Below are 25,102 nucleotides of genomic sequence, written 5' to 3'. Positions count from 1 at the left end.
CTCTGAGTTCTAAAATTGAGGAAGCCAAGTCTTGAGAAATTTAGCCTGAGTTGGAGGAAGAGGATCCTTATGCAAAGAGACAGGAAGAGTTTTAAAGATTGGGTACTTAAATGGGGTAGTTAGCTAGAATTACTTTCATTTTGAGTTTTTCACTGCTCTTATTTGATCTATTAAAGAGCAAAAAAAGGGAAGATAATTATCCTTGCCTCATTGTTATATACTTCAGACTATAACCAAGGGTTACTAACTAAAAGATGCTCATATTAAATGCTTTTTTTAAAAGAGAAATTTGTAATTTATAGACTTCTGAGAAGTTCCAGAAGATAAATCAGATGGTGTGCAACAGTGACCGAGTGCTCAAACGAAGTGCTGAAGGAAGCAACCCGCCTAAGCCATTGAAAAAGCTGCGATTTGATATTGATGGATCAGATGAAGCAGATGGAAGGTGAGAACTGTTCTGAATTGGTCATCTGGAGAATAGAGTGCCAGCTCTGATCTTGACTTTCACCAGTTTCTATTTTATTTGGAAATTGTGGCTTGCTTAAAATAATAGATATGCACGCATTCCAGGGTTAAAAGGCGTAATATAACCTTATGTCTTACTGATATTCAGAGGAAATATCAACTGTTTAAAATCTGGTCATGGTTTCATTCCTGAGCACAAAACCAGTACCTAAGCATTGCTGGGTATGGCCCAACACTGCACCCACCTCCCTCCATCCCTCCAGAAGATAGCCTGATCATTGTTTCACAGAATTATTATTGTTTTCATTAACATTCTGTTTTAAGGGGCCAGAGCGATAGCACAGTGGGTAGGGCGTTTGCCTTGCACGCGGCCGACCCGGGTTCGATCCCCGGCATCCCATATGGTCCCCCAAGCACTGCCAGGAGTAATTCCTGAGTGCAAAGCCAGGAGTAACCCCTGAGCATCGCTGGGTGTGGCCCAAAAAGCAAAAAATAAGAAAAAAAAAAGAAAAACAACATTCTGTTTTAAAATACTCTTGAAAATAATTAAGTACCGTGCTTTATAAGAACCATGAATCAGGGGCTGGAGCGATAGCACAGCAGGTAGGCCTTTGCCTTGCATGCGGCCAACCCAGGTTCTATTCCCAGCATACCATATGGTCCCCCAAGCACCACCAGGAGTAATTCCTTAGTGCAGAGCCAGAAGTAACCCCTGTGCTTCACTGGGTGTGACCCAAAAGCAAAAAAAAGAAAGAACCAAAAACCAAAAAACAAAACCATGAATCAAAAATTTTACAGAATCATAAATTTGTGACACTTTTGGTAGTTATTAAAATATTAAAGTTATGTTAATAATAACATAAAGTAAGTTATGTAAAGTTCTACAATTTTTTGAAATTTGAGTTTTCCATTTATGCATCTAAAATATCTTGTATTTATTTTATTTGCAGTAAACATCTCCCAGGGGAATCCAAATTTCAACAGAAACTGGCAGAAATGAGTAAGTCCTTATGATCTCACCTTCTGTAAATGAAGTTAGAAATTCTTTACATTTCAGAACCTTTTATATTATGAAAGAATATGCTTAGTTCCTTCAAAAAGCAGAATTATTTATGCATTTAAAAGGTATGGAGGGGGTGGAATAATAGTACAGTGACTAGAGTGCTTGCCTTACATGTGGCCAACCTGGGTTTGATCCCAGAATACTATGTAGTCCCCCATGTACCACCAGGAGTAATTCCTGAGTACAGAGCCAAGAGGGAGTAACCCCTGAGCACCGCCAGGTGTGACCCAAAAAAGCAGGGGGGAAAAGATATTTGGGGGTCGGAGAGATTTTCCATAGATAGGTAAAGCACTTATCTTACATGCAGTTTACCATGGTTCATATCCTTGACACCTTAATATAGTCCCCTGAGCACTGCTAAGAGTAATCTCTGAGCACAAAGCTAGGAGTAAGCCCTGAGCATTTCAGGGTACAGCCCCAAATCCAACACACACACACACACAGACACACAGACACACCCACACACACCACCACCACCCCCCATGTGTACCTGGAACCACATAGTTCCCTTAGCATCACTGACTTTAGTCTTGGAGGTTCATAAGGACCTCAGGAGTGTTCCTGGTGCTCCCCAGCATTGAGTAGTCACATCCTCAGGCCCTCTCAACTGAAAAGCTAGCCCACTTGGCCAATATTCACTTGGTGTGGGCCATGAGGCCATCCAAATCACTTGGATGCCCCCAAATTTGAAAGTAAATAATTGTATCTCCCTCTGCCCTTATATATTAAAATAGACATAAAGCTTATGTCCAAAATCTAGATACACATTTTGACAGAAGCAGAAAGTTATTAAAAACAAACAAACAACACATGTGATTAATTCCCAGAAACTTAGAAACAAGGGCCTGGAGGACTGGTCCATGTAGGAAGCATGCCACAAAGAGGGAGGAGGAATGCAATTAGGATAGAGAAGTGACTAACTTGACAATGATAGTTGGAAATGATCACTCTGGACAAAAACTGAGTATGCTGAAAGAAGGTAAAGTGATACACATGATACCCTTTCAGTAACATTGCAAACCACATTGCCTTTAAAAGAAAAATAAAAGGGGAATGCAGTGGAGGAAGAAGAAGAGTGTCTGCCAGAGAGACAGGCTACAGAGACAGGGCAGGGTGGGGTGGGAGTCAGGGAGGTAGGTCAGAGGGAAACTGGGGATATTGGTGACAGAAAATTTGCACTGATGAAGGGATGGGTGTTGGAACATTGTATGACTGAAACCCAATCTTGAGCAACTTTGTAACTATATTCAGTGATTCAGTTTTTTAAAAAAACATGTATATCTTTTTTTAAAAAAATAGCATATGTATCTTTGGGGGAAGAGGTTAGTTGCTTTGGCCAGTACGTTTTGTGATACACTTAGCTTTGACAATGGATTTACCGTGCCAAATTCAGGGCCTTGCATGGCTGGAAAATTGGGCAGGAGCAAAAGGAGCTTTAGAAATTTCCAGACCGCTCTTCAGATTCCTCAAAGAATTGTGTTTAGATTGCTAATCTAATACACAGTACTAGATTGCTCAGAGTTGCACAGAAGCAGGAACAGCCTTCCAGTTAAAATTTCCTTTTTTCCAAATATGCATATTCTTTGTGCTTCTTTATGTAGAGCTCTTGCCCAACTCCTGACAGCACATTAGTCTGAGGCCCCTGGTCATGCGGGGCGGGGTATGTGTGAAATAGCTTAAATAAAGAAATGAATCATCCAAATTAGAATGTGAGTTGATGTCTTTGCAGTACCTGTAGTGTATCTTCAAACACAAGGGAATGCCGTGTTCTGTAAAGAACACCTCTCTAACAGATCATTCTAAGGGTACAGCTTGGCATTCTACCCTGCCCAAGTGCCAAAACATCATCATCTTTAGAACAGTAGTCTACAAAGTTGAGCATTTATAGGCTTGTATAAGACCACTTTTGGTGGTACTCAAAGGAAGTGTTAGGATTTTAATTTAGTTGTTTCTATTTTAGCATATCTTGAAGTATTTTTTTTATAATTTATGTGTACACATGTTTTGTTGGTATATGCTTGGGAAAATTCACTATGAGGATATATGATTTTAAAAATTGCAGATTTCTTTTATAAGACCTTCACTGACATGGCAGGAGCATAAAATAAAAAGGTGACAATCCTTTGCCAACTTACTTGGCACCATTAGTGCTATTAACAGTTCTTTATCCATTTTCCAGCATCTACGCGAACACGAATGCAAAAGCAGAAAATGAATGATAGCATGGATACTTCCAAGAAGGAAGAAAAGTGAGGACTGTATGACCTTGATGGGCACTGCGTACATCTCTCACTCTGTGGTCTCTTGGATTGACTATATAACTCTCTGAGCTTGTTTGCTGTTATATTTAATATGTATCTGGGGCTCATTTGTGGATATAAAATGTGCAGATGCACAATGAATATTTGTGCATATAATTCCTAAGCCACTTGCAGTGTTGTGGTCAGTAGACTGTACATTGTTATTGTACAAGATTGTAAATCTTGTGTAAATCCTGCCATTTAAAAGTGTGTAGCAGATGTTTCCATTTCCAAAGTATGACTGCTCTGCTTTCCAAATGGTAAGGATATCCCAGAGTGGGAGTCTTAATCCCTACATAACTGAGTATTTTGTCTTTTCTTGTAGCATATGTTTGATGTTTGCTATTGTTTTTATTAATTTATATTTATTTTTTTTAATTTAACGTGAACCGTAGAAAACTTGTCTTCCAAATACAATTTGGCTGACTGCCTCCCTTCCCTTCCCCTGCCCCAGTTCTCCCAAATGATTCTGACCCCTTCTGCTAAAACAGGTTGTTAGAAGATAGGGGAAAAATACTAATTTTTATACATTAGATTTTAGTTTACTAATGAAATCTGATGTACTGTGTGCTTGTTTTAGAGATTCAGCTTTTAAATACAAGCAGAAAGCAAAGTATAAACATACTACTGATACAGATTTCATACCTCAGGACTTGTAAGAATTTGATTATTTTCTTCATCCCACTCATGCTTTAAAATGAGGGTATTTCCTAGTACTCTTGGGTTTTGTACCATTCAGATCACTGAATTAATAAACTACCCACCTAGTACTTGAAAGCTAAAGTGTTCCGGCTAGAGTTTTGTTGTAGAGGACCCTAATATAGTATAACCCAAGTGCACTTTTTAATGTTTCTGGGTCCTGAAGAATCGAGATACAAAATAGGACTGTTAACTCTAGGAGCCTTAATTTCTTTTTCCTAAGAGATTTGCCTAACACATCTTAGCAGTTATTCTGCCCTCCTAAATTTGAGAAGGGTTGTTTTTTTCTCCAGAATGGCACCTGTCTTCCATTCCATATCTTTTGAACTGGCAGTTGTCTATTTATCTTTTTTTTTTTAAGTCAGTAAAGTCTAACACTGGCATATTCAAAGCCACATTAATTCCAGTCTAAAATAGCAAGAAATCAAAGGTTTTTGGGTTTTGCCTACTCACCTACTCACATTTTTATCTGATTTTGTGCAGAAACTTCAAAATTAAACAGCTACATTAGAAAGAGGCGTTTCCCTCCTGGAACCTAAAGGTTTATTTAAACTATCTTGTGTGATTAACTTATTTAGAGATGGTATAATTTAAAATAGGTGGTATTTAAGGTAGAATTGACTAGATTTTAGTAAAATTACGGTCTGAACTCAGAATTCTTTTAAAAAAGAATTCTGGTCTTTGTTAGAAAATAATTTTAATTTCTGCTTAATTAAGTTTCAAACTTACTTTTTTGGTAGATATCTTAATAACAGGCATTAGAAAGCTGTATTCCATTTTCTCAATTTTTGCATGAATGTCATACAACCCAGCTTTCATTCAAGGGCTTACCGTATTTCTGGGTCTTTTGCTAATAATTTCACATTAGATTTAGTGCCAGAATTTTAGGAACTTCAAAAATTATGTATTGAGATTGCTATGGCTTCAGATATTGCTTTATTGCTTTTTTATATTGGTTGAGACTGTACATTTAAAATTGCTATGTTACTATTTTCTAAAATAGTTTGTCTATTTTAAAATAAATTAGTTGTTAAGAGTCTTAGAGTTTGATGTGGTCTTTGAATTATGTTCAAATATACTCTTAAGTGTGCATTCTTCTACTGCCCCATCTACTAAATTTGGGTCTATAAAGCCCATTAATTTTTCCAGGTTTGGTCTCTTCATGGAGGTTATGGATCTTATAGCCAACAGAACTCTTGAGTTTGGGTTGGAGTGATAGTACAGGTAGGGCACTTTCCTTTCACACAGTCAACCCAGTACCTCATATGGTCCCCTTAGCAACAAGCAGAGACAGGAATAACCCCTGAGCACAACTGAGTATGTCCACAAAACAGAACAAACAAAAGAACTCTTGATTCCTACTCCTCTGTGAATCTATAAGCCCGAGGGACCAGAGATAGTGCAGGGATTGAGACCTAACCCTTCCGTGCAGCCAACCACATGCCCCTCTGGGTGTAACCGTGGAGATTCCCAAGCACTGCCAGCATGGCCCTGGTGGTTCCACCACTGTGGGGCCTGAGCAGCACCATTTCTTCCTTTCAACTGAAGATATCTGGAAATGGCCTAAGGGCCCCAGAAACATCATTTGGGAGCAACTGAAAATAAAATAAAACAAAAACACCCTGTTTCTACACCACCTAGTCTTTCCCGATTTTACTAAATACTTAGGCATTGGCTTTAATAAGTAAAGAGCTCTCTATTAACTTGTCTTGATCACTGTTAAGATATCTTTGTTCCCTCTTTCACTTTACCAGTAAACTCCATAAAAGCAAAAAATTAACCTTTAAAAATATAAATTGTCAGGTAGGATAATCCTTACCTTTTCCTCTATTCAGGGGGCAGATAGAACATGATGATTGGAATTCACATGATTTGTGATTAACATCTCTGTGTGATGAGGGCTCTCAACATGCTAATCCCTTCTGATTCTTAAAAAAAATTAAAAATATAAATTCATTCACTTTGCTACTTGTCCTGAAGTATTCACACTTATTATTCCTCCCTATCCTCAGCTAATTTCATGGCCATTCTAGCGAAAGTCCGTATACTATATTGTGTGCATATTCAAACATTTATCACCTTCTAAAATTACCTCTCTATCAAACCCTATTTCAGTATTCAGTATTTTATATCAGATCCCCACATCCAACATAAATACAATCTCAGTCAAGGCAAAATCAAGAAACCTTTAGGTTCTTCAGATTTTCCATTTAGATGATAGAGTTGATCATTCCTGAGGATTATATTCCAATAATTACAGTTCTTTGTAATAAAAACACATTCAAATGTATTATTATGGTTTTCCAGCACAAGTTTGGGGGTGGGGGCTAATGCTAGTACTGACACCACCTATATGACTTTGTAGAAACTTGTCTGTGGAAGCCTATTTTTTTAAATTTTTATTAATTTTATTGAATCACCGTGAGATAGTTACAAGCTTTCATGTTTGGGTTACAATCTCACAATGGTCAAACACCCATCCCTCTACCAGTGCACTTTCTCCACCATCAATATCCCGGGTATACCCCCCACTTTCCCACCCTCCCCCTGCCTTTATGGAAGACAATATTCCCCATACTCTCTACTGTTGGGCATTATAGCTTGCAACACAGACACTGAGAGGTCATCATGTTTGGTCCATTATCTACTTTCGGCGTGCATCTCCCATCCCAACTGGTTCCTCTAGCCATCATTTTCTTAGTGATCCCTTCTCTATTCCATCTGCCTTCCCCCCTCTGCTCATGAAGCAGGTGTGGAAGCCTATTTTTACTTCTTATTTTGGAACCAGATAATGTACTCAGAATTTGGTGTGGATTCCTTCAGTAGAATTTTCCTTCAGAGTTAAGTAGGTATTTTATAGGACAGCTAGCAATTTTTCCTCTTGAAATAATTTCTACAAGTATAGCCTCTTAAATAAAAGGATCATAACATTATAATGTGTGGGATTAAGGTAAGTTCTTTTGTGTCACTGTTTGAATAATATACATATTAGCACTAGCATTATATAATAGTGACAATTTAATGTGAATGTTTAAATTCATTCTGTAGATCATTATCAGTTTCTTTTAGAAAATTTAATGAGACAAATCAATATGGTTTATGTTTTTTTGCTTTGATTTACTAAGTTGCAGAATTAGGAAAAATCATGATACTAGTTGCAATTCTAACACATGTGTGATAACATGAAGAGAACTAATAAGATAGACAAGACTATATAGTTTGTAGCTGCTTCCTTTTCATTATTGCTGGTCAAGAATTCTGTCTCCAAACAAAACTAGTTTAAATAGTAACTTAATAGTAAGTTACTTTTCAAAGTAAACCTTAATCGGGGCCTGAGCAATAGTACAGCATAACTGATAATGCCTGCCTTGCAGGCAGCCAACCCAGGTTCCATTCCCAGCATCCCGTATGATCCCCCAAGAACCACCAGGAGTAACTCCTGACTGCAAAGCTAGGAGTAACCCGAGCATCACCAGATGTGACCCAAAGAGCCAAAAAAAAAAAAAAGTAAACCTTATCTTGCTGAGAGGTTTGTGAAGATACTCTATTGTGTGAGCAGAGAAGAAACAAAACATTAAAGTTCAGTGCTTGAGTGCTTCCACTATAATTGTACCCCAACTTACACAGAAAAATTAAGGATAGAATACATACAAACTTGTGTAATGAATCCCTTCATTTCGGTTTTGTGTCATAAAAACTTACCTGTTCTGTCCTACATTTCTAACTGAACAGCAGCCTAGGTGGGACTTTACAGACACGCATGTAGAAATACTCTTCACATGGGAGTGTTGATGTCAAGCCTGTCCTCAGAGACTAGAGGGGGCATGTTTTTTCCAGGGAGCTGACTCCATCCACTCTCTCTCAAACCTATTCTCAAACTAGGTCATGATTTGTAGGCCCAGGTTTTAACGGCTCAATCAATGATTCTCACCCTTGGACTAAATAAAATTACATGTAGATCTTTTGAAATATAGTGGTTTGGGGGGCCCAAGAGATAGTACAGAGGTTTAGGAGCTTGCTTTGCATGCAGCCAACTGTAACTTGATCCCCTAGCCCTGCCATGAATCCTTGAATCTATTATTAAAAGTACGTAGATTATTCTCATGTCAAGAAATAAGGGTAGTATCACTAATCATCAGGGAGATGCAGATCAAAACAACCACGAGATACCACCTCACACCACAGAGACTAGCACACATCCAAAAGAACAAAAGCAACCGCTGTTGGAGAGGATGTGGGGAGAAAGGGACCCTTCTACACTGCTGGTGGGAATGCCGACTGGTTCAGCCCTTTTGGAAAACAATACGGACAATTCTCAAAAAATTAGATATTGAGCTCCCATTTGACCCAGCAATACCACTGAAAAAGAATAGTAGAAATAAGTACCAGGAGGTTGACTCCATGGTTTGGAGGCTGGCCCCGCATTCTGGGGAGAGGGCAACTCAGAGAAGAGATCACCAAGTATAATGCGGTCGAAGGCCATGCGGGGGAAGGGTGATGCGGGCTGAATGTAGACTAGAGACAACACAGTGGCCACTCAACACCTTTATTGCAAACCACAACACCTAATTAGAGAGAGAGAACAGAAGGGAATACCCTGCCACAGTGGCAGGGTGGGGTGGAGGGAGATGGGATTGGAGAGGGTAGGAGGGATGCTGGGTTTACTGGTGGTGGAGAATGGGCACTGGTGAAGGGATGGGTTCTCGAACTTTGTATGAGGGAAACATGAGCACAAAAATGTATAAATCTGTAACTACCCTCACGGTGATTCACTAATTAAAAATAAATTTAAAAAAAAAGAAATAAGGGTAGTGCAAGCCTATTCCAAACAAAGCTTAGAGAGACAGTCTGGATAATAATCTACCCACAGTTCATTTTTTCAGGGGAGAAGAATTTTTCTAGGTATGATGTTAGATCATACCTGGCTGTGCTCAGGACTTACTCCTGGCTCTGTGCTCAGGGACTCAGCGGGGACTGTTTGCAGTGCCAGGGATCAAACGGGTTGTGCAAGGCAAGTACCTTACCTGCTGTACTATTTCTCTGCCCCTCCCCCCATTCAACCTTTCTTAATAATTCTCCTATGGAATATGGCTCCCCACCCATAGTGGAGTTTGGTAAACGGTTCCACATTTTTCATCACTAAATAAACTGGCCTCTTCCTATTTGAGTGTTCCAATTTTTACATAAAATGGGCCATAAGAGCAAAAGGCATTGAGGAAACTCAAGATCCTATCAGAAACAAGCAAGAAAGAGGAAGGGAAAGTTTTGGTAGACATTGTATATTTTCACTGTGAATGAAAAACTATGATGTGAATGCTTTGCTAAGTCACTGCTAGCTTAGAAGTGTAAGGAGGCAAGGCAAGAAAGGAAGTCTTTAGTGTTGGCAAACTACAAAGTTGATAGCAATAGCTACCACCCAAGACAGTATTTGTCCTTTGATAGAACAGTAAATGATAACAAATGATATATGTCTAACTTTTAAAATAACAACATAGGCTAGTTTCACAGATAGGATTTCCATTTAGAACTAGTAGTAAGCAGGCAATTTTGCTTCTTGAGTTATACAAAAACAGAAAGAAATGACTTCAAAGGTCATTTCACCAAAAGAGTAATCACAGGCAATAATATGAATGGTGACTAAGCTATTTATAAATGATTTGTTCTAAGGTGGACTTTGCTATGACACTTTATCAGAGTAACTGCTTTAATATACAGCTTCTAACATATAAATAGCTCAAAAATATGGTATACAGGACATGTAATTTTGCAGCTGCTTAGGAATAAAAAAATGAAGCACTCTTATCTGCAAATAAGCTCTTTATTATCAAATAGTTCAGCATCAGCACAAGATTTCTAATTTCAAAAGAATTTTCTTCACATAATATCATTGTGAAATACAGAAGACTGAAGTTACATCAACATACATGTAGAATGTTCCAGTTTCTCATTTGCAGTTAAAGTAGAAATGGACCTCGTTCTTCTAGTACTGTCCATGAAATGTAAATATTAGTTCCTCTTTAGCTAGTACTTTATAATTATTCTGTGCCTTGTTTTATAATGACAAAAGCAACTACAAAAAAATTCATTTTTTAAGGAGGCAAATCTCAACACAAGAGCAAAGAGTGTTATGCAGTCATGTAAGACAGATGAGCCTAGAAATAACATTCATTCCAAGATAATGCTTCATATTCAGTAATCCCTTGTGAGAAAGTAAATGAGAAATTAAAATCACTCTTCGGCTTTTTTGACAGTGCCAATGCCCTTGTAAATTCTAATTAATGGTCTAAATTTTAGCCATTACCTCTCAGAACAATATACCAGAAGAATATGAACCTGAATAGTTGAAGGCTGTTTTAAATTTGGTTTTGTGTAAGTTTCTCCTTCATCCAATATCCCACAAATAAAGCTGTTCTCAGGAAATACTTATGTTGATAATAAACTGAGTGCCTACCATATGCGAAGCACTGTGCTAGATATAGAAAACTGAGTACAGCATTTTCTGTCAGCTAGCTATGTGTTACCAGCCTGTTGGATAATGGAACATTTGGCCAGAAGAGTATGTGCTTACATCATTGTACCCAAATATCCAGCTTAAGTGACTCAAAAGATGGAAGAATAAGTCTTAGACATACTAGATTTCCCCCCTTGAGCTTCATCACCTCGATAACAGCATTCAATGCCTTCTATGTAAACTTGTGACTTCAGCCAATGGGGAAGACTGACTGCCATCCTTCTCTTGATAGAATGTAAGTTAACAGCCAAATGATAGCTAATCACAAATATCAGTAAGGTGAATTTATTCTCTGGCTCTTGCAGTGAAAATGCCTTCCAATAGGTGAGGATCAATTCTTAAATGCGCCAACCCTGCTTGCTTTGCTGATAAAGTTCTTCAGGAGATCATGGTCCATTTCTGCAAAGCCTGAAGTTTGTGTTACTACAGTCAAATGGTTTATGCAAAACCTGAAGCAGAATTCTTCTAAATCCTGGAAAAACAAAAATTTTTTAGTAAATGTATATTTCCCAATGTAAAATATAGCACAAAAATATAGCAGACAAAAGTATTTAGTACTTAATAGAAAGAAATGGTAATACCTATAGGATAGCAATAAAATTATATTGCTTATATGAAACTATGCTCATAAAAACGTAAATAATAAACATCCAAATTCCTTCACACCAACCAAGACAAAGAACCTGACTGCTGTTGGGGTTCTTTTTCAATGGTTCTTGGGCAACCAGGTGGGTGCCAAATGGCACATGCAGCGCATTTATTCCTGCCCTTTGAGCTCACTCTCCGGCTTCTCTTCTGAGTGCATTTGTATGTAATCCTTCTAGTTACACTATTTGCATTCATTCATGTTTCAGTATTCATTAAAAGGACAGTCTTCCTTTATATTCCAGGAGCTTAAAATATTTTCACCTGCAGTTTGTGAGGAGAGGTTAAGCCATATTAAAAGGTAATGTTGCCCAAAACTGCTCTGAAGTCATTAACTAAACTGTTCTTTCCTTTTTCCTTTACAAAACAGAGGTTGGATTTCACCTGACTGTACGAATCTTCGGTATTCTTAACTAGCAAAATGCTTTGCATGAATCATGCCTTTCTCACTGCCGCCAAGAGAAACTCCACAGACCAGTGGTTTTCTGGCTTCTATATATAATGCATGTGGGGCCAGAGAATTGCCCTCTGGAGTACATCTGTTAACTTGAGAAGCAGAATGAAGGTGGTTGCACATCTTCCCCTCCCTTTCCCCCTAGAAAAACTGAGCTAGAGTGCTCCAAAATTCAACAACCCTAGGCTCTGCTGCATCTTGGCCCATAACAACATGCTGCCAGGTGATGGCCAACATCAAGTTTCCTGTTTGAGACTAAAATTTTAGAAATATAATGCCCAAGAGGGGCTGCAGAAATAGCTTGATGTCAGGGGCACATAATTAAAACCCCCATACCTCATGTTCTCCTGGGCACTGTGACATGTAACTCTGGTGGTTCCCAAGCATTGCCCAGTGACTCTGGGTCACTGGTTCCACAGGGCCTGAGCAGTTCCACTTGCTTGGCCATGTATTGCCAAAGTGGCTTCCTGTACCCTAAGAACTTCTTTGGAGACCACCAAATCAAGATCAAGGTAATCTCAATTACATATGTATATTGCCATATAGATGCATATTATAAAACCTAAGTAGGATTATAATATGCATGCATATTGTAATTAGGATTACAAATCCTAATCTGTCTTCTTTAGATACATATTATTTTCAACTTGAGCATTTATTATTAACAATACTGATAGTGGTGCCTTCACAGACACAAATCCACAATTCAGGTGCTCAGTCCACAAACTTCAGAGTCATTCACTCCTGGGTTGACCAGGAGCACACACAGTATGTGAGATTATTGACCTTGCATATTCTGATAAGCTTGTGAGCTATATTCCAGCTCCTATATTGTGGTCTGTTTAATTCACCGGACATCCATCTCACCATCAGCAAATCCTATTGATTGCACCTTAGTTTTCAATTTCACTTTCCACTATTCCCTTGGCTGAGCCCCACCATACCTGAACCATCACCATACCCTGGTGGGAACAGCCTAACCAACTGCCCTGCTCACCTTCATGCTCTTCTCAGCAAAGCAGATTATTTCCAAATGTCAGTCAGATAATGTCTGCTCATCTCTAAAGTCTCCATTGACTCACAAGGATTAGAAATTGGATCTCTTAAGCATTGTCTGTTGGTTTCTGTGGGTCCTGCCTTCTTCTACACATGCTCATCCTCCGTCCTCCTCCGTTACCTACAGCTCTTCCTGCCTCCTCCATCTTTACCAAGCACACCCAGTTAGTTTGGCCCATGACTTTTATCTTGCTCTGTCCTTTACCTGAGGTGTTGGCCCAACACATAACTTCAGAGCTCCTTTCAAACCCTTCAATTTTTGTGGTCTTTGTGATATGTCCTCCTGAACCACTATTTAAACCACTAAAGAACCCTGGTATTCTCAGCCTGATAATTCTACTTTACTTTTTCCCCATTTATCACCATTTGACCTACTATAGTTTGTTATTTATTATTTGTTATAATTATTAATTTATTGCCTATTGCTCTACCCTTAGTGCCAAGACAGTGCCAGGCATACAAAAAAGCAGTGAATATTTACTGAATCATGAATAAGTTGCTAATTTAAAATGAGGGGGAAAATAGAGAATCAGAGTTACCTATATATATTTGGAATTTATTCCAGCTTTGTAATTTACTGTTTGTGTTAATCTTGCTGAATAACACAAATGAGTTTCCTCATTGACAAACTGGGACTACTAATAGTACATATATCTTGTTAGGTTATTTTGAGAATTAGACAGGATATGAACTATGCTTCAAGTAATCACTGTCTTATGTTGATTATGCATTTAAGTAGTAGTCTAGATGAGAAACAATTTTCTAAAAAAGAATTTCCTGCTTATTCGAGTCAGCAAATAAAAATATTATCCAAACAAAATACACTGTCTTTTATTTATAAAATTTTTGAATGGTAGTGCCAGGCAGCCCTTTTGAGCCATCTACACATCCAGTCTGACTGGGGAACGGGTGGATGAATCCATACTACAGTATAGAATCCATGGAGGGCAAACAAAACATCACAAACCAAGAACACTGGGAAATGAAGCCTAGGAGAAGTCTAGAAGATAAGTCTTTGAATAAAGATTCAGGAGACTCAAGCATGCTGAAAAGACCTGTGGTTTTGGACTTGCAAACAACAAACCAAAAAAACAACCCATTTTGATGAATACCTTTGCCTCCTAGAACATCAACAACAACAGGAGCTCTTTCCAATGTGGTGCTTACCACTAAAAGTCTAAAAATTGCTGCTGTTGTGGCCTTTCTGACATTGGCTTATACTGTAATGAGAGAGGTCACATATCCTTATGTGAAATTCCATAAACAATATATAAAATTCCAATCTTGGTCATCAAGAAAGTTTTGCCAATAGTTTCCATCACCTTCTTGGCATTGGTTTATTTGCTATGTGTAATAGCAGCTACTGTACAACTTCGAAATGGAACCAAGTATAAGAGATTTCCAAATTGGTTGGGTAAGTGGATGTTAACAAGAAAGCAATTTGGGCTTCTCAGCTTCCTTTTTGCTGTATTGCATGCAATTTACAGTTTGACCTATCCAATGAGGCGATCTGGCAGATACATGCTGCTAAATGGGGTATATAAACAGGCCTGGATTGAGGATGTTGTTTGGATAATGGTTGTGGGGATTACCACACTTGCATTACTGGCTCTTTTAGCTATGATATCTATTCCATCTGTTAGCAACTCTTTGACATGGAGAAAACTTGACTATATTCAGAGCAACCTGGGAATTATTGCCCTTATCCTTGGCACAATGCATACATTGATTTGCCTGCAATAAATGGTAGATATGAGTCAATTTATATGGTGCACACCTCCAGCTTTTATGATAGCTGTTTTCCTTCCAATCATCATCCTGATGGGTAAAGCCATACTGTTCCTGCCATACTTCAGGAAGAAGATTGTGAAGACCAGATGTGGTTGGGAAGATGTCACCAAAATTAATAAGACTGAGATGTTGTCTCACTTACAGAATTACTGTTTATTTACATACTTGTTCAGTATTGATAGATTTTACCATAAACATTTCAAATCTATATTTCTTTAATAAAAAGATGATTGAGGATCTTAAAAAATTTTTTTGAATGGTTCCCCAGGCCATGCTATGACTGCTCTTGAATACCTTTTGATAGTATAGTATAGCTCTTGATAGTACTTTGTGCTCTTGGCACAGAGCCAAGAGCACAAAGTACTATCTCCAACACAAAACCAAATGTCCTTTTATATTCTGTATATTGTATTATTTATAAATACTATAAAATTTAGTTATCCATATTTTGACTCTTTTACTTGTAGTCCTTTACATTAATACAGACTAGAAGACAATTAACAAGCTGTAGTAAAATAAGGTACCTCTACAGACAAAGCTGAATGATCACTAGTGGGGTGCTATAAACACAGGTCTACTCCTGGTTCAGGGGTCATTCACTTCTGGAAGTGCTCAGAGGACTGACATGTGGTGCCAGCGATCATACTGGGGTTGGCCTTGTGCCTTAACCCCTGTACTATTTCTCCAGTCCTGTCATTAAACATACTTAGTGGGAACCTACTATATATATAGCCATATATATATATGTGTGTGTGTGTACATATATATATATATGTACATATATATACATATATATATGTATAAGGGACTGTTTACTGAGAGGCCATGAAGAGAAGCATTATGTGATGTACCCAATAGTGCCAGAATTACTTTTAAATGTTGAAGTGAATTCATTTATAGTGGGAAAAAAATAATGCCTCCCAGGCCCTTTAAATGCAAAGAACAGGACATATCAAGTGTATAAGTATGGGGAGAATAGTGATATTTTGCCATTTTTGTTGAGAAAGGCATGGGAATGTGAAGATACAAAACGCAAAAACAACAAACAAAAAAAACAAACAGCTTTTGACTGCAACTGAAGTGATATAAATTAAGAAATAAGAAAGTTGAATGATGATGACAAATATTCACTTACAAAATTAAGTTAAAAGAATAGTATAGAGTACAATCGCATAGTAAAATCAGGACAAGGAAAAGAATTTACAAAAATCTAGTAATGGGGGATATAAAACTAGTGTACTAGTGTAGACAAGTAGCTATATCTCACAAAAATAGAAAAAAATATTTTCTTTCATTGGAACACATAGTTTTACATAGCACATATTAACTCAAAGTTAAATATTTTTTCTAGCTTGCTTTTAATATGTATACATATATATGTATGTATATATACATATATACATATGTATATATGGCCACATATATATATATGGCCGACACTGTTTGTTTCACCTGGTGTCAAAGAGCCTGTATTCCTCAAGGAGCTTACTTTCTAGGAAAGTAAAAGACATAATTCATATCAATAGGGAATATGAAAAAAGTCAGGAATGAAGTCTATTGCACATAGAAACACTGTGGGCCCACTGTATCATCTATAACCCACTGGCACCCAGTGCTAAGACTTCAACTCTCTCCAAAGCAGAGTTTGTTTGTCATGAAGCGTTCTGTATACTGTCTATACCCAATGAGATCTTTCATCATCCCATGATGAAAGACAAACATTCACTATGGTTTTCAATGTGCTTCCAGGTTGATCATATTTTTTGTTTGTTTTCTTTTCTTATTTCACTGTTAAGCAGAAAAGTAGAGTATTGAGAGATACATATATAACATAACGGAACAAATAAGAAGGACCTGCATGAAAATGTTAACGTTCTCAGGATGATGAGTCATTTCCTTCCTTATACTTTTTACAGTTTCCAAATTTTCTTTGATAGGCATAGTATTATTTATATAAGCTGAAGATTAGTAACCTTTTTTTCCCCCTGTCACCACTAAAGTGTCCCTGTTTTTTAACCAAAGGAGAGGATATCCTTACACCAAAAGGAAATCGACTCCAAGAAGTATGGCCTGTTTCCTAAAGATTTAACTCTTAGGACAGACTCTCTTTCCTTTATAGCAAAACAATACATGGTCACTGTAGATAGATTAGAAACAACAAAATACGGAAATGAACCCCCACAATCCCACAATACTCAGAGAGAGAGAGAGAGAGAGACTTTAGTTTCTTTTCTGTGTAATTGTTACTGTAAATAGTTTTCATTTAAATGACTTTAAATGTAAAAAAGTTTAGTCTTCTTAAACCAAGCTGTTTTTATTTTTAAAAAGTAAAAGCAAGATCATAGTCTTATAATTAGTAATATTTCTTGCCTACATGCATAATTTCAGTCTTAACCTTATATAGTTTAAAATGATCTATTGTTCACATTGACTTTTCCTACTTTTTAAAAAATTATGCACAGCTGCAGAAAGTATCTTTGAAGCTAAATTTCACACAAATCATGATTGTTTCCTTAAGAGAAATTCCTGTAAATAAATCTTTTAAAATACATCTCTAGAGCCAAGGAGATAACTCAAAGGGCTGCAGCACATGCCTGGCAGTCAGAGCTCCTAGGTTAGGTCCCCAGCACTCATGTCCTCAAGCACTGCAGTTTGCAACCCTGTGGGTCCCCAGCACCCCCAACCCAGGGGGCTACATTGTCAGGCCCAAGCATTCAACATCAGATCTGTGGAGCCAGGCCAAGAATCACCAGGAATGGCCTGAAACCATTCCTGATTAAAGCTTTCAATACATTACCATACCAGAAGGAACCCCCAGAATTACAGCAATTCTCACTCTTACCAGTAGTTTTGGATAACCCATAATTCTGAGCCTGAATTATTAGTTTAAATGTACCAAAAGTCAGCTCAATAGAAGTTGTTTTTTTTTTCACCTGTGCATCATACTTGACGGCAGCTGAGAGCAGAGCAATGGCATTTTCCTCACAGATTCCTTGTTTGATGGTTTGTTGGCAGAGCTTTTTCAAACGGTTTTCTCTATAAAATGTAGCCAAGTCCAGCAGTCCTGGCAGAAAGAGATACTGATTAAATGTAGTAATTTTAAGCATCCTGACTTAAACTGATCTAACGTTTCTGAGGTGATGTAGACATTATTTTGAATATAATCCTTAGTGGAGAGCTCTGCAAGTAAATAGATACAAAGTGTAAGGCTTAACCTAAGAATGTAGCTGACCTGAGCTAACAGCAGCTGTGAAAAACAGGATGGCTCAAATATTCTTCCTAGACATATCTCTCCTATTATCAACATCTCCTGGGTCCTTTCCATGGGTCCCTGCACATGCTCTAGCGGTGCCCATCTTTTTTCAGAAGGGAAAGAGTAACCTTTGTAGACACGTCTCCTCCAGTCATCCTATCTTACTTCTCCTTACTTGAGAAACCTCCTGGGGTAAATTATCTCTATTTACTGCCTGGATTTTCTCACCTCCCCATGCCCCCATTCTCACCTCAAGCCATTTAACAGAATTCCATACTCTCTGTTCCCTGACTGCATGCATGTGACGGTCATTAATGGCTACCACAGTGCTGCTCATATTCAGCTTCATCCTACTCAGCATTTATACAGAATTTGATGTGACTGACCATCAAGTCCCCTGCTTGGAACACTCTGTTGCTTATATTTTTCTTTATTTAGTTACTGGTTCCAGAGCCATTTTTCCTGATTTCCTAATATACTTGGATCTAATGGTTCGATCCTTAGGGTCTGACTTCACTCATTTCTATAAGTGATCTGCAACCCCGCAGTTATAAACACAATCTACAGAATCTGCTGATTCCTGTTATATTATCTGTCACCTGCACTCAGTTCAATATACAGGGATATTTCTAAGAAAGTTAATTTTAACCTATCCCAGGGTATAATATGAAGTATTTCAATCAAGAATGGTTAAGTCAGTGGGCATTTTAAATAGTCCTGTCAGGAAGGTCAGTTCTGCTATTTAAATCTTCATTCCCGAATTTGTTGACTAGCACAAAGAATGCTAGAAACAGCTCATCGTTTAGTTAATGAGCAGTGTTTGGGGTACATGGCTTGGCTAGAAATACTGTGAGGCACTTTCTGCCCTTCCTGAATGGGTTCCGCATCACACACTTAACTGCCTGATGTCCTTGCAGCAGTCTGTTCACTAAGACAACGCTCAGAATTGGATTGCAGCATGATCAAAAGGTGAGCTAAATCAGCTATTCTAAAACTCCATTTACACTTCAAGCGAACTTTTCTTACAAGGGACTTTGACCAGAAGGGACAGAGAGCAAGGGCATCTTAGAGCATTAACTGTTCCTCTCAATTAGTAAATTCTGTATGGGGATACAATTTTGTATGTAATAGAACAGAAAGCACGGTAATCCTTTCACTGCTAGGAAAAACTATCAAAGTTATAGACAAAAGAAATATGGCAGGTTGCAAACTTGAACACTTGTATGCCAGCACAGGACTTCAAGGAACCTTGCACTTCTAAATTCCAAGGAAAATTGAATCCTGATAATGAAGGAAATATTTTTCAAGGCTTGAGGATTAATCACATTTTCCCAGATCTATTGCCAGTATCAATATCTGAATAGATGCGACATGTTGTTAACTTTTCAAATTATATTTATAAATAATTTTAGGTATATGGTGTGGAGGTCTCCATTTTGGATTCTTAACCAGGAACCTACAAATGTGAGGAACAAGCAAGTGAAAATGCCACACAGATAAGCAAAATGCCAGTAGGCAGCTTAAACTCCTTTATACTTTAAAACTTTCCAAAACACATTGCTCCAGGTTTTTTTTTTCCATCTTTGTAAATAATAGTTTCATTAACCCAGCCGTTAGTCCAAATACCTCAGGGCAGTCATCCTTCACCCTTACCCTCACACCCAACATTCCAAACCATCCATAAGTCCCTCAGCCACCTTTTAAAATACATCCAGAACCTGATCTCCTTATAGCACATCCTCTCCACACCACCCCAACCCAGGCACCATCATCTCACACCTGAACGGTGATCATGCCTGATCTTTAGGAACCAATCACATCACACTGGTGATAGGAGCTGCCTCAACTCCATTCCCTCCCTACTCTTCATATCCAAATTCACGCTCCCTCCCCCAAACAGACTACTGGGCTAAAACAACTTACGACTTTCTCCCACTTTCTAGGCATTCAGTTTGATTATGGCTTTGATCAATCCTGGTCCATGAGTTGCTATAAGAGGAACTGACAAGAACCCTTTTACTCCTCACTTCTCCTCCCAGTTGGGGATCAAACTCAGGACCTCAGACATGTGAGGCCTGTGCTCTATCACTGGGTCACACCTCCAGGACTCTTTCTTAACAGACCCTGGGATTTGGCCTCTGTCCTTTGTCACTGTCCCTTTCTCCATCCTGCCACTTGTAATGCAAATACACTCTTGAACCATCCCATCAGCACAGGACCATATGCAGAGGCATGCTGCACTGTGTCTATATGGAAAAAAGAAACCATCTTGTTTAAGCCACTTAAAACTATTAAGATGAAAGCAAATCTTAAGAAAAAAAAATACAACCTTCACCTCATGCTTCAAAGGTGTTCTAGTGCTCTAAGAATAAACTCCCCAAGGACTTGGCTAAGAGGAAGTACACGTGCCCTGCTGGGGTGGGGTCCTGCCTTCAATCTCTGGCATCACAAAACAAACAAATAAACTTGATCTACCACTATTAGTTCTGCTCCCTCCATTTGAACCACCCTGTCTTCTTCCTCTCGCTCACAAGCTAAATCTGTTCCTGCCCCAGACCTTACACTTCCTGTTTCCTGTGTTTCAGAAGGCGCTTCCTTGGGTGTCTGCATGACCTGCTCCCTTGTGCTGCCCTTAGGTTTCTGCCTAATGCACTTTCTTCATTTTTTTTTTCCATTTAAGGCAAGCATTTATTTAAAAGGTAGAGGGGAAAAGTGAAGGAAGCTGGCTCCCAATTGAGGATAAAGTTAAGAGTTTATTTAAGGAAGAGAGAAAACAGAAGGAGATTCCTGCAAGCATGGGAGAATAATACCCTTAAAGTACTTCTTGACACCTCCCCCACCCCATATTTATCTGTTTGGAATTAGGGTCCACTGCAAGCTGCACAGAGCCAGGGCCTCCTGTCTTCTCTCCCTAGTTTGGTCACAGCAGGGAGCTGTGCCATGGGCATGGACACTGAAACCCTGACAGAGGAAAGGAAAAAAGCCCAAACAACTTCAGAAATCCATCCTCTGCTGACCTAAAGGAAAGCTAACATTCAGCAGGGAAGAAGTGTTAATGGAGTTAAATGGTTTAAATGAATGTTTCATCCGAAAGTCGGGGTGGGGCTCAAACTCTATTTCCTTAGAGAAATCATTCCCTGGCGGGTTGATGCTTCTGTGCCAGGCTGCCTTTGAGTCTGTGCTTCGTAGTCTCCTTGTGGCCTGAAGTGAGATAAACATGCCTCATTAGGGGTTGGAGCGATAGCACAGGGGGTAGGGCGTTTGCCTTGCACGCAGCTGACCTGGGTTCGATCCCTGGCATCCCATACGGTCCCCCAAGCACTGCCAGGAGTAATTCCTGAGTGCAAAGTCAGGAGTAACCCCTGAGCATCGCTAGGTGTGACCCAAAAAGAAAAAAAAAAAAGCCTCATTACCTTCAGAACAGAATGACCTAGTGGAAAGCAGTGTCACCATTAAGGACACCACAAGGCTAAGGACTAGAGGCACTTGGTCTTTTATAAGACAAATCTCTGTGGGGCAGCCAGGTGGTAGCTAGCAAGTCACTGAAGACGTGTGTAAGGGAGAAAATGCCCACAACGCATAGACCTGATGCTCTGACACTTCATCCTGCTTATTCTATCCAACCTTGGCATAAAAGGGTCACCAGGGAAAGGAGCTTGGGTTCAACACACAGGAGGCAAGCCCGGGGCTGGGCTGCACATTGGCTTCATTTAGGCTCTCCAGGCACCCGACACTCTGCCCACTGCCTTCCAAACTCCCATGGCCATTACCCACTGCTTCCTCGGGAGAGAGGCTGATGCTGTCCGTGTACAGGTATTCCAGGAAGGCTCGGTAAACGGGATACGAAAACTCACTCATTTCTACAATGTCATCCTCATTGTCCTCCAAAGACGAACGAAAATGCTCGCACCTGAAGGAAAAGAGAAGCGAGTCAGGTCCTGGCTCCTGGGAAAAGGCAGCAAGACCCTCCAGAGCATCCAGCTCGTGAGTGTAAAAGGGAAGGAAGGAAAACAACAACAGCAAAAGGAAAACAGGCACCATTCCCAATTCTGCCCATGGGGCACCCCTTCACGCCCTTACCCAGGTTCCTCACTTCTGTTCCAGTCAAGCGGGGCTCACTTCTCTGAGAAGAATATGCATGCATGTCCACCATGTGGGTTAGCTGCCCTGGGCCACCCTGGTCAGGGGCCTTGCTGGCTCCCAGGCATCCATCCGTCCCTCATGAACTTCACTCAGCAGGACTTTCAGAAACTCAGTGGGCTTATTTTGTAAATCCCCGAGTCAAAGTTTTTTTTTTTCCTTTTCTCTCTGATTTAATTAGCTTAAGATGATACAATTACATTTACACTTACAGTTACATCTACATTTACAATTACATTCATGTTGCAGAGAACTGCATGATTTCTTCTTTTCTTATGGCTGTATAATATTTCACTGTACATAATGCTACAAAATTTCTTTATTCATTCATTTGTAGTTGGATATTTTGAGTTTTTTCTATATCCTGACTTTAATATTAAATACTGCAATAAACATGGTGTGCATATGTCTTTTCAAATTAATGTTTTGGTAATTGGGGAAGTAGATTACAAGAACTGGAATTGTTGGTCAAATGGGAATTCTCCCGAGTCAAAGTTTTATTCTAAAGGGGAAGGTGTCACACCCAGCAGTACTCAGAGGAAACTCATGGCTCTGTGCTCAGGAGTGACGCCTGGCAGTGCTCAGAGAGTCATATTGAGTGCTGGGGGAATGAACTGGGGCCAGATGCATGCAAAGAAAACACCTTAACCCCTGTGCTATCTCTCTGGCCCTGGGAGTCATATTTTTCCACCCCCTCTCTCTCCTCATGGGATGAAATTATATTTGGCCTCACCTCCTCAAAACTTGTCTATGTTGGAGTCCTAACCTCAGAACCTAACAGCATTTGGAGATGGTATCTTCCAAGAGGTCATCCTTTTAAAATGAAGTAGTGGAGTGGGTCCTAATTCAATATGGAGAAAGGGGTCTAGGGGCCACAGGTGGTTGTCACACTCAGCTGGCCGAGTAATGACTCTGGGAGTCTCTGAGCTCTCCCCTTGGAAGAAGCCTGTGTATGTTTTCTTTTCCTTCTTTCTCTCTGTCTCTCTTCTGTCTCCTCCTCCTGCCACACCCCTCCTTCATCACATGTCCCTAAAGAAAACTATTTTACTTCACAAATAAAGCATGTAAAAGATTTGGGCACAGACATGCACATGGGAAGAAAGTCACATGAAGACTGGCAGTAAGCTGTCACATGCCAAGGGACACCACAGACCATTGGTCAACCCCCAGATGCCTCAGACACTCCTCTCGCCCACACCTTGATCTAAGACCCATAACCTCCAGAACTATTATGTAAACTTCTGTTGAAGCCACCCAGTCTGCAGCCACCCAGTCTGCAGTACTGTTAGCACAGCCCTAGCAAACTAATTCTTTCCACGCCCCACCCCTTTCCCCCCTAATTCAGTGAAGTTTTGTGGAGGACAATCAAAGTCAAAGAAATGCTGCCCAGTGTGCTCTAAGAGATGAACTTGAAACCAAAACGCCACATTGAGTTTGGGATTCCTTGCACAAGGCTTTAAATATCTGTTCCCTAACAACACAATGATTTTTCTCAATAATAATGAGGGAGAAGCCAGACACAAAGTATACTGTATAATTCCATTTTTCATAAACTTCCAGGATATGTTACATGAACATGACAGAAAGACCAGTGGTTGCTTACAGCTGGGGCATGTGGGATCTTTGAGGGGTGGTAGAATCTCTCTATACCTTGATTTGGGGAAGTGATTTCACAAGGATAGACGTTTGCTCAGCACCTTAGATGCACCCAGATGGAGTGTGACCATCAATGAACTGTTCCTAGCCCAGAAAGTTTATTCTACTCAGTGAGAATACAGAACATGCTCTTAGAGCAGCCATGTGTGGGGACTACTTGTCACGGCTCAGAGGACTGCTAAGAAAACGTGATTCCTAGCAAGAAATAGATGCCTCTATCCCCTTTTCTGCTACATGCCTGCTAACATGCAAGGACTCTCCTTAAGTGATGAAATAACCAAGTTATATAAATGAGGTGACTTTTGGACCCCACCTAAAGATGGGGGCAGGGTGCCTAGAGGAACAACCATGTGATTAGGGAGTGGGAACATTAGGTCCGCCAACAGCCTCTGGGAAGGCAGGAGGAGCTGGAGGCTGATTCAACTGCCAGTGGCCCATGAGAGCCTCAACCAAGACTGCATGAAGCTGTCTCCATGAAAATCCAAGAGGAGACTATTGAAAACTTTCGGGATGGTACACACCTGAAGACTCAGGTCAGTGGTGCTGAGAGCACAGAAGCTCCATACCCTTTCCCTAGCCTTCCCCTGAGCATCGACTCCCTCCAGCAATTCTCCACTTTTAATAAGCAACTGGTAACTGAGTAAATAAAATGCTGCTTTGAATGCTGTGAGCCACTCAGGCAAACTGATTTAAGCCACAGGGGAAGTCAAGGGAACCTCTAATTCACAGCCCAGTGTGTGTTCAAAAGTACAGGGCACATCCCGGGCTTGCAACCGGCAATTCCAGTCTTGGCATATACGAACAGAGGGTGGATGTCTTCCAGCGCAGAATCCTTAACTTGATGAATACCACGTTACCTCTGGGAATGCAATCTCAGATACTACCCTTGACCTTAGCCAAGAGACCAAGAAGCAATGGGGGTGGAGGGGAAGTTCGTCTCAGAATTGAGTCAAAATGTAGGAAAATCAGCTCCTGTCTTAGAATTCCTTGTGTGTAGGAAAATCATACATAACTTGGGTTCCAGAAGACCTACTTAAATGACTTCAGTACTGGAGCTGGACCGAGAGTA

General features: G+C 39.6%; 2 protein-coding genes, 1 non-coding gene and 1 pseudogene across 10 annotated transcripts in view; 3 read left to right on the top strand and 1 right to left on the bottom strand.

Annotated features, from left to right (window-relative positions):
* The window catches only part of RB1 (RB transcriptional corepressor 1), a 122,301-nt gene extending 116,732 nt beyond the window's left edge, over positions 1 to 5,569 (top strand). Inside the window, exons 25-27 of one of the 2 annotated variants that reach the window (XM_055133305.1) lie at positions 303 to 445; positions 1,416 to 1,465; positions 3,708 to 5,569. In XM_055133305.1, coding sequence (XP_054989280.1) covers positions 303 to 445; positions 1,416 to 1,465; positions 3,708 to 3,781 — 267 coding nt within the window. In that variant the 3' untranslated portion in view covers positions 3,782 to 5,569. Of the gene's footprint in view, positions 1 to 302; positions 446 to 1,415; positions 1,466 to 3,688 lie in introns of both variants that reach the window. The other variant, XM_055133310.1, reaches the window with a different exon arrangement.
* A 754-nt stretch (positions 5,570 to 6,323) lies between these two features.
* On the top strand, positions 6,324 to 6,454 carry LOC129401492 (U8 small nucleolar RNA). Its single transcript, XR_008628383.1, has one exon. It is a non-coding gene; the product is annotated as a U8 small nucleolar RNA (small nucleolar RNA).
* Positions 6,455 to 10,208: 3,754 nt separating this feature from the next.
* The window catches only part of RCBTB2 (RCC1 and BTB domain containing protein 2), a 50,072-nt gene continuing 35,178 nt past the window's right edge, over positions 10,209 to 25,102 (bottom strand). For 5 of the 7 annotated variants that reach the window (XM_055123014.1, XM_055123025.1, XM_055123007.1 and 2 more), the window contains 3 exons: positions 22,008 to 22,147; positions 17,918 to 18,048; positions 10,209 to 11,510 (listed from right to left, as the gene is read on the bottom strand). In XM_055123014.1, the coding sequence (XP_054978989.1) occupies positions 11,370 to 11,510; positions 17,918 to 18,048; positions 22,008 to 22,147 (412 nt within the window). In that variant the 3' untranslated portion in view covers positions 10,209 to 11,369. The remainder of the gene's footprint in view (positions 11,511 to 17,917; positions 18,049 to 22,007; positions 22,148 to 25,102) is intronic. The other 2 variants (XM_055123046.1, XM_055123037.1) reach the window with 1 other exon arrangement.
* Positions 14,134 to 15,203, top strand: LOC105942803 (metalloreductase STEAP1-like; annotated as a pseudogene).

The sequence above is a fragment of the Sorex araneus genome, chromosome 1 (assembly GCF_027595985.1).
Source record: "Sorex araneus isolate mSorAra2 chromosome 1, mSorAra2.pri, whole genome shotgun sequence".
Taxonomy (NCBI): Eukaryota; Metazoa; Chordata; class Mammalia; order Eulipotyphla; family Soricidae; genus Sorex; species Sorex araneus.
Note: the sequence above shows the minus strand (reverse complement) of the source record. Positions and strands in the feature narration are given on the sequence as shown.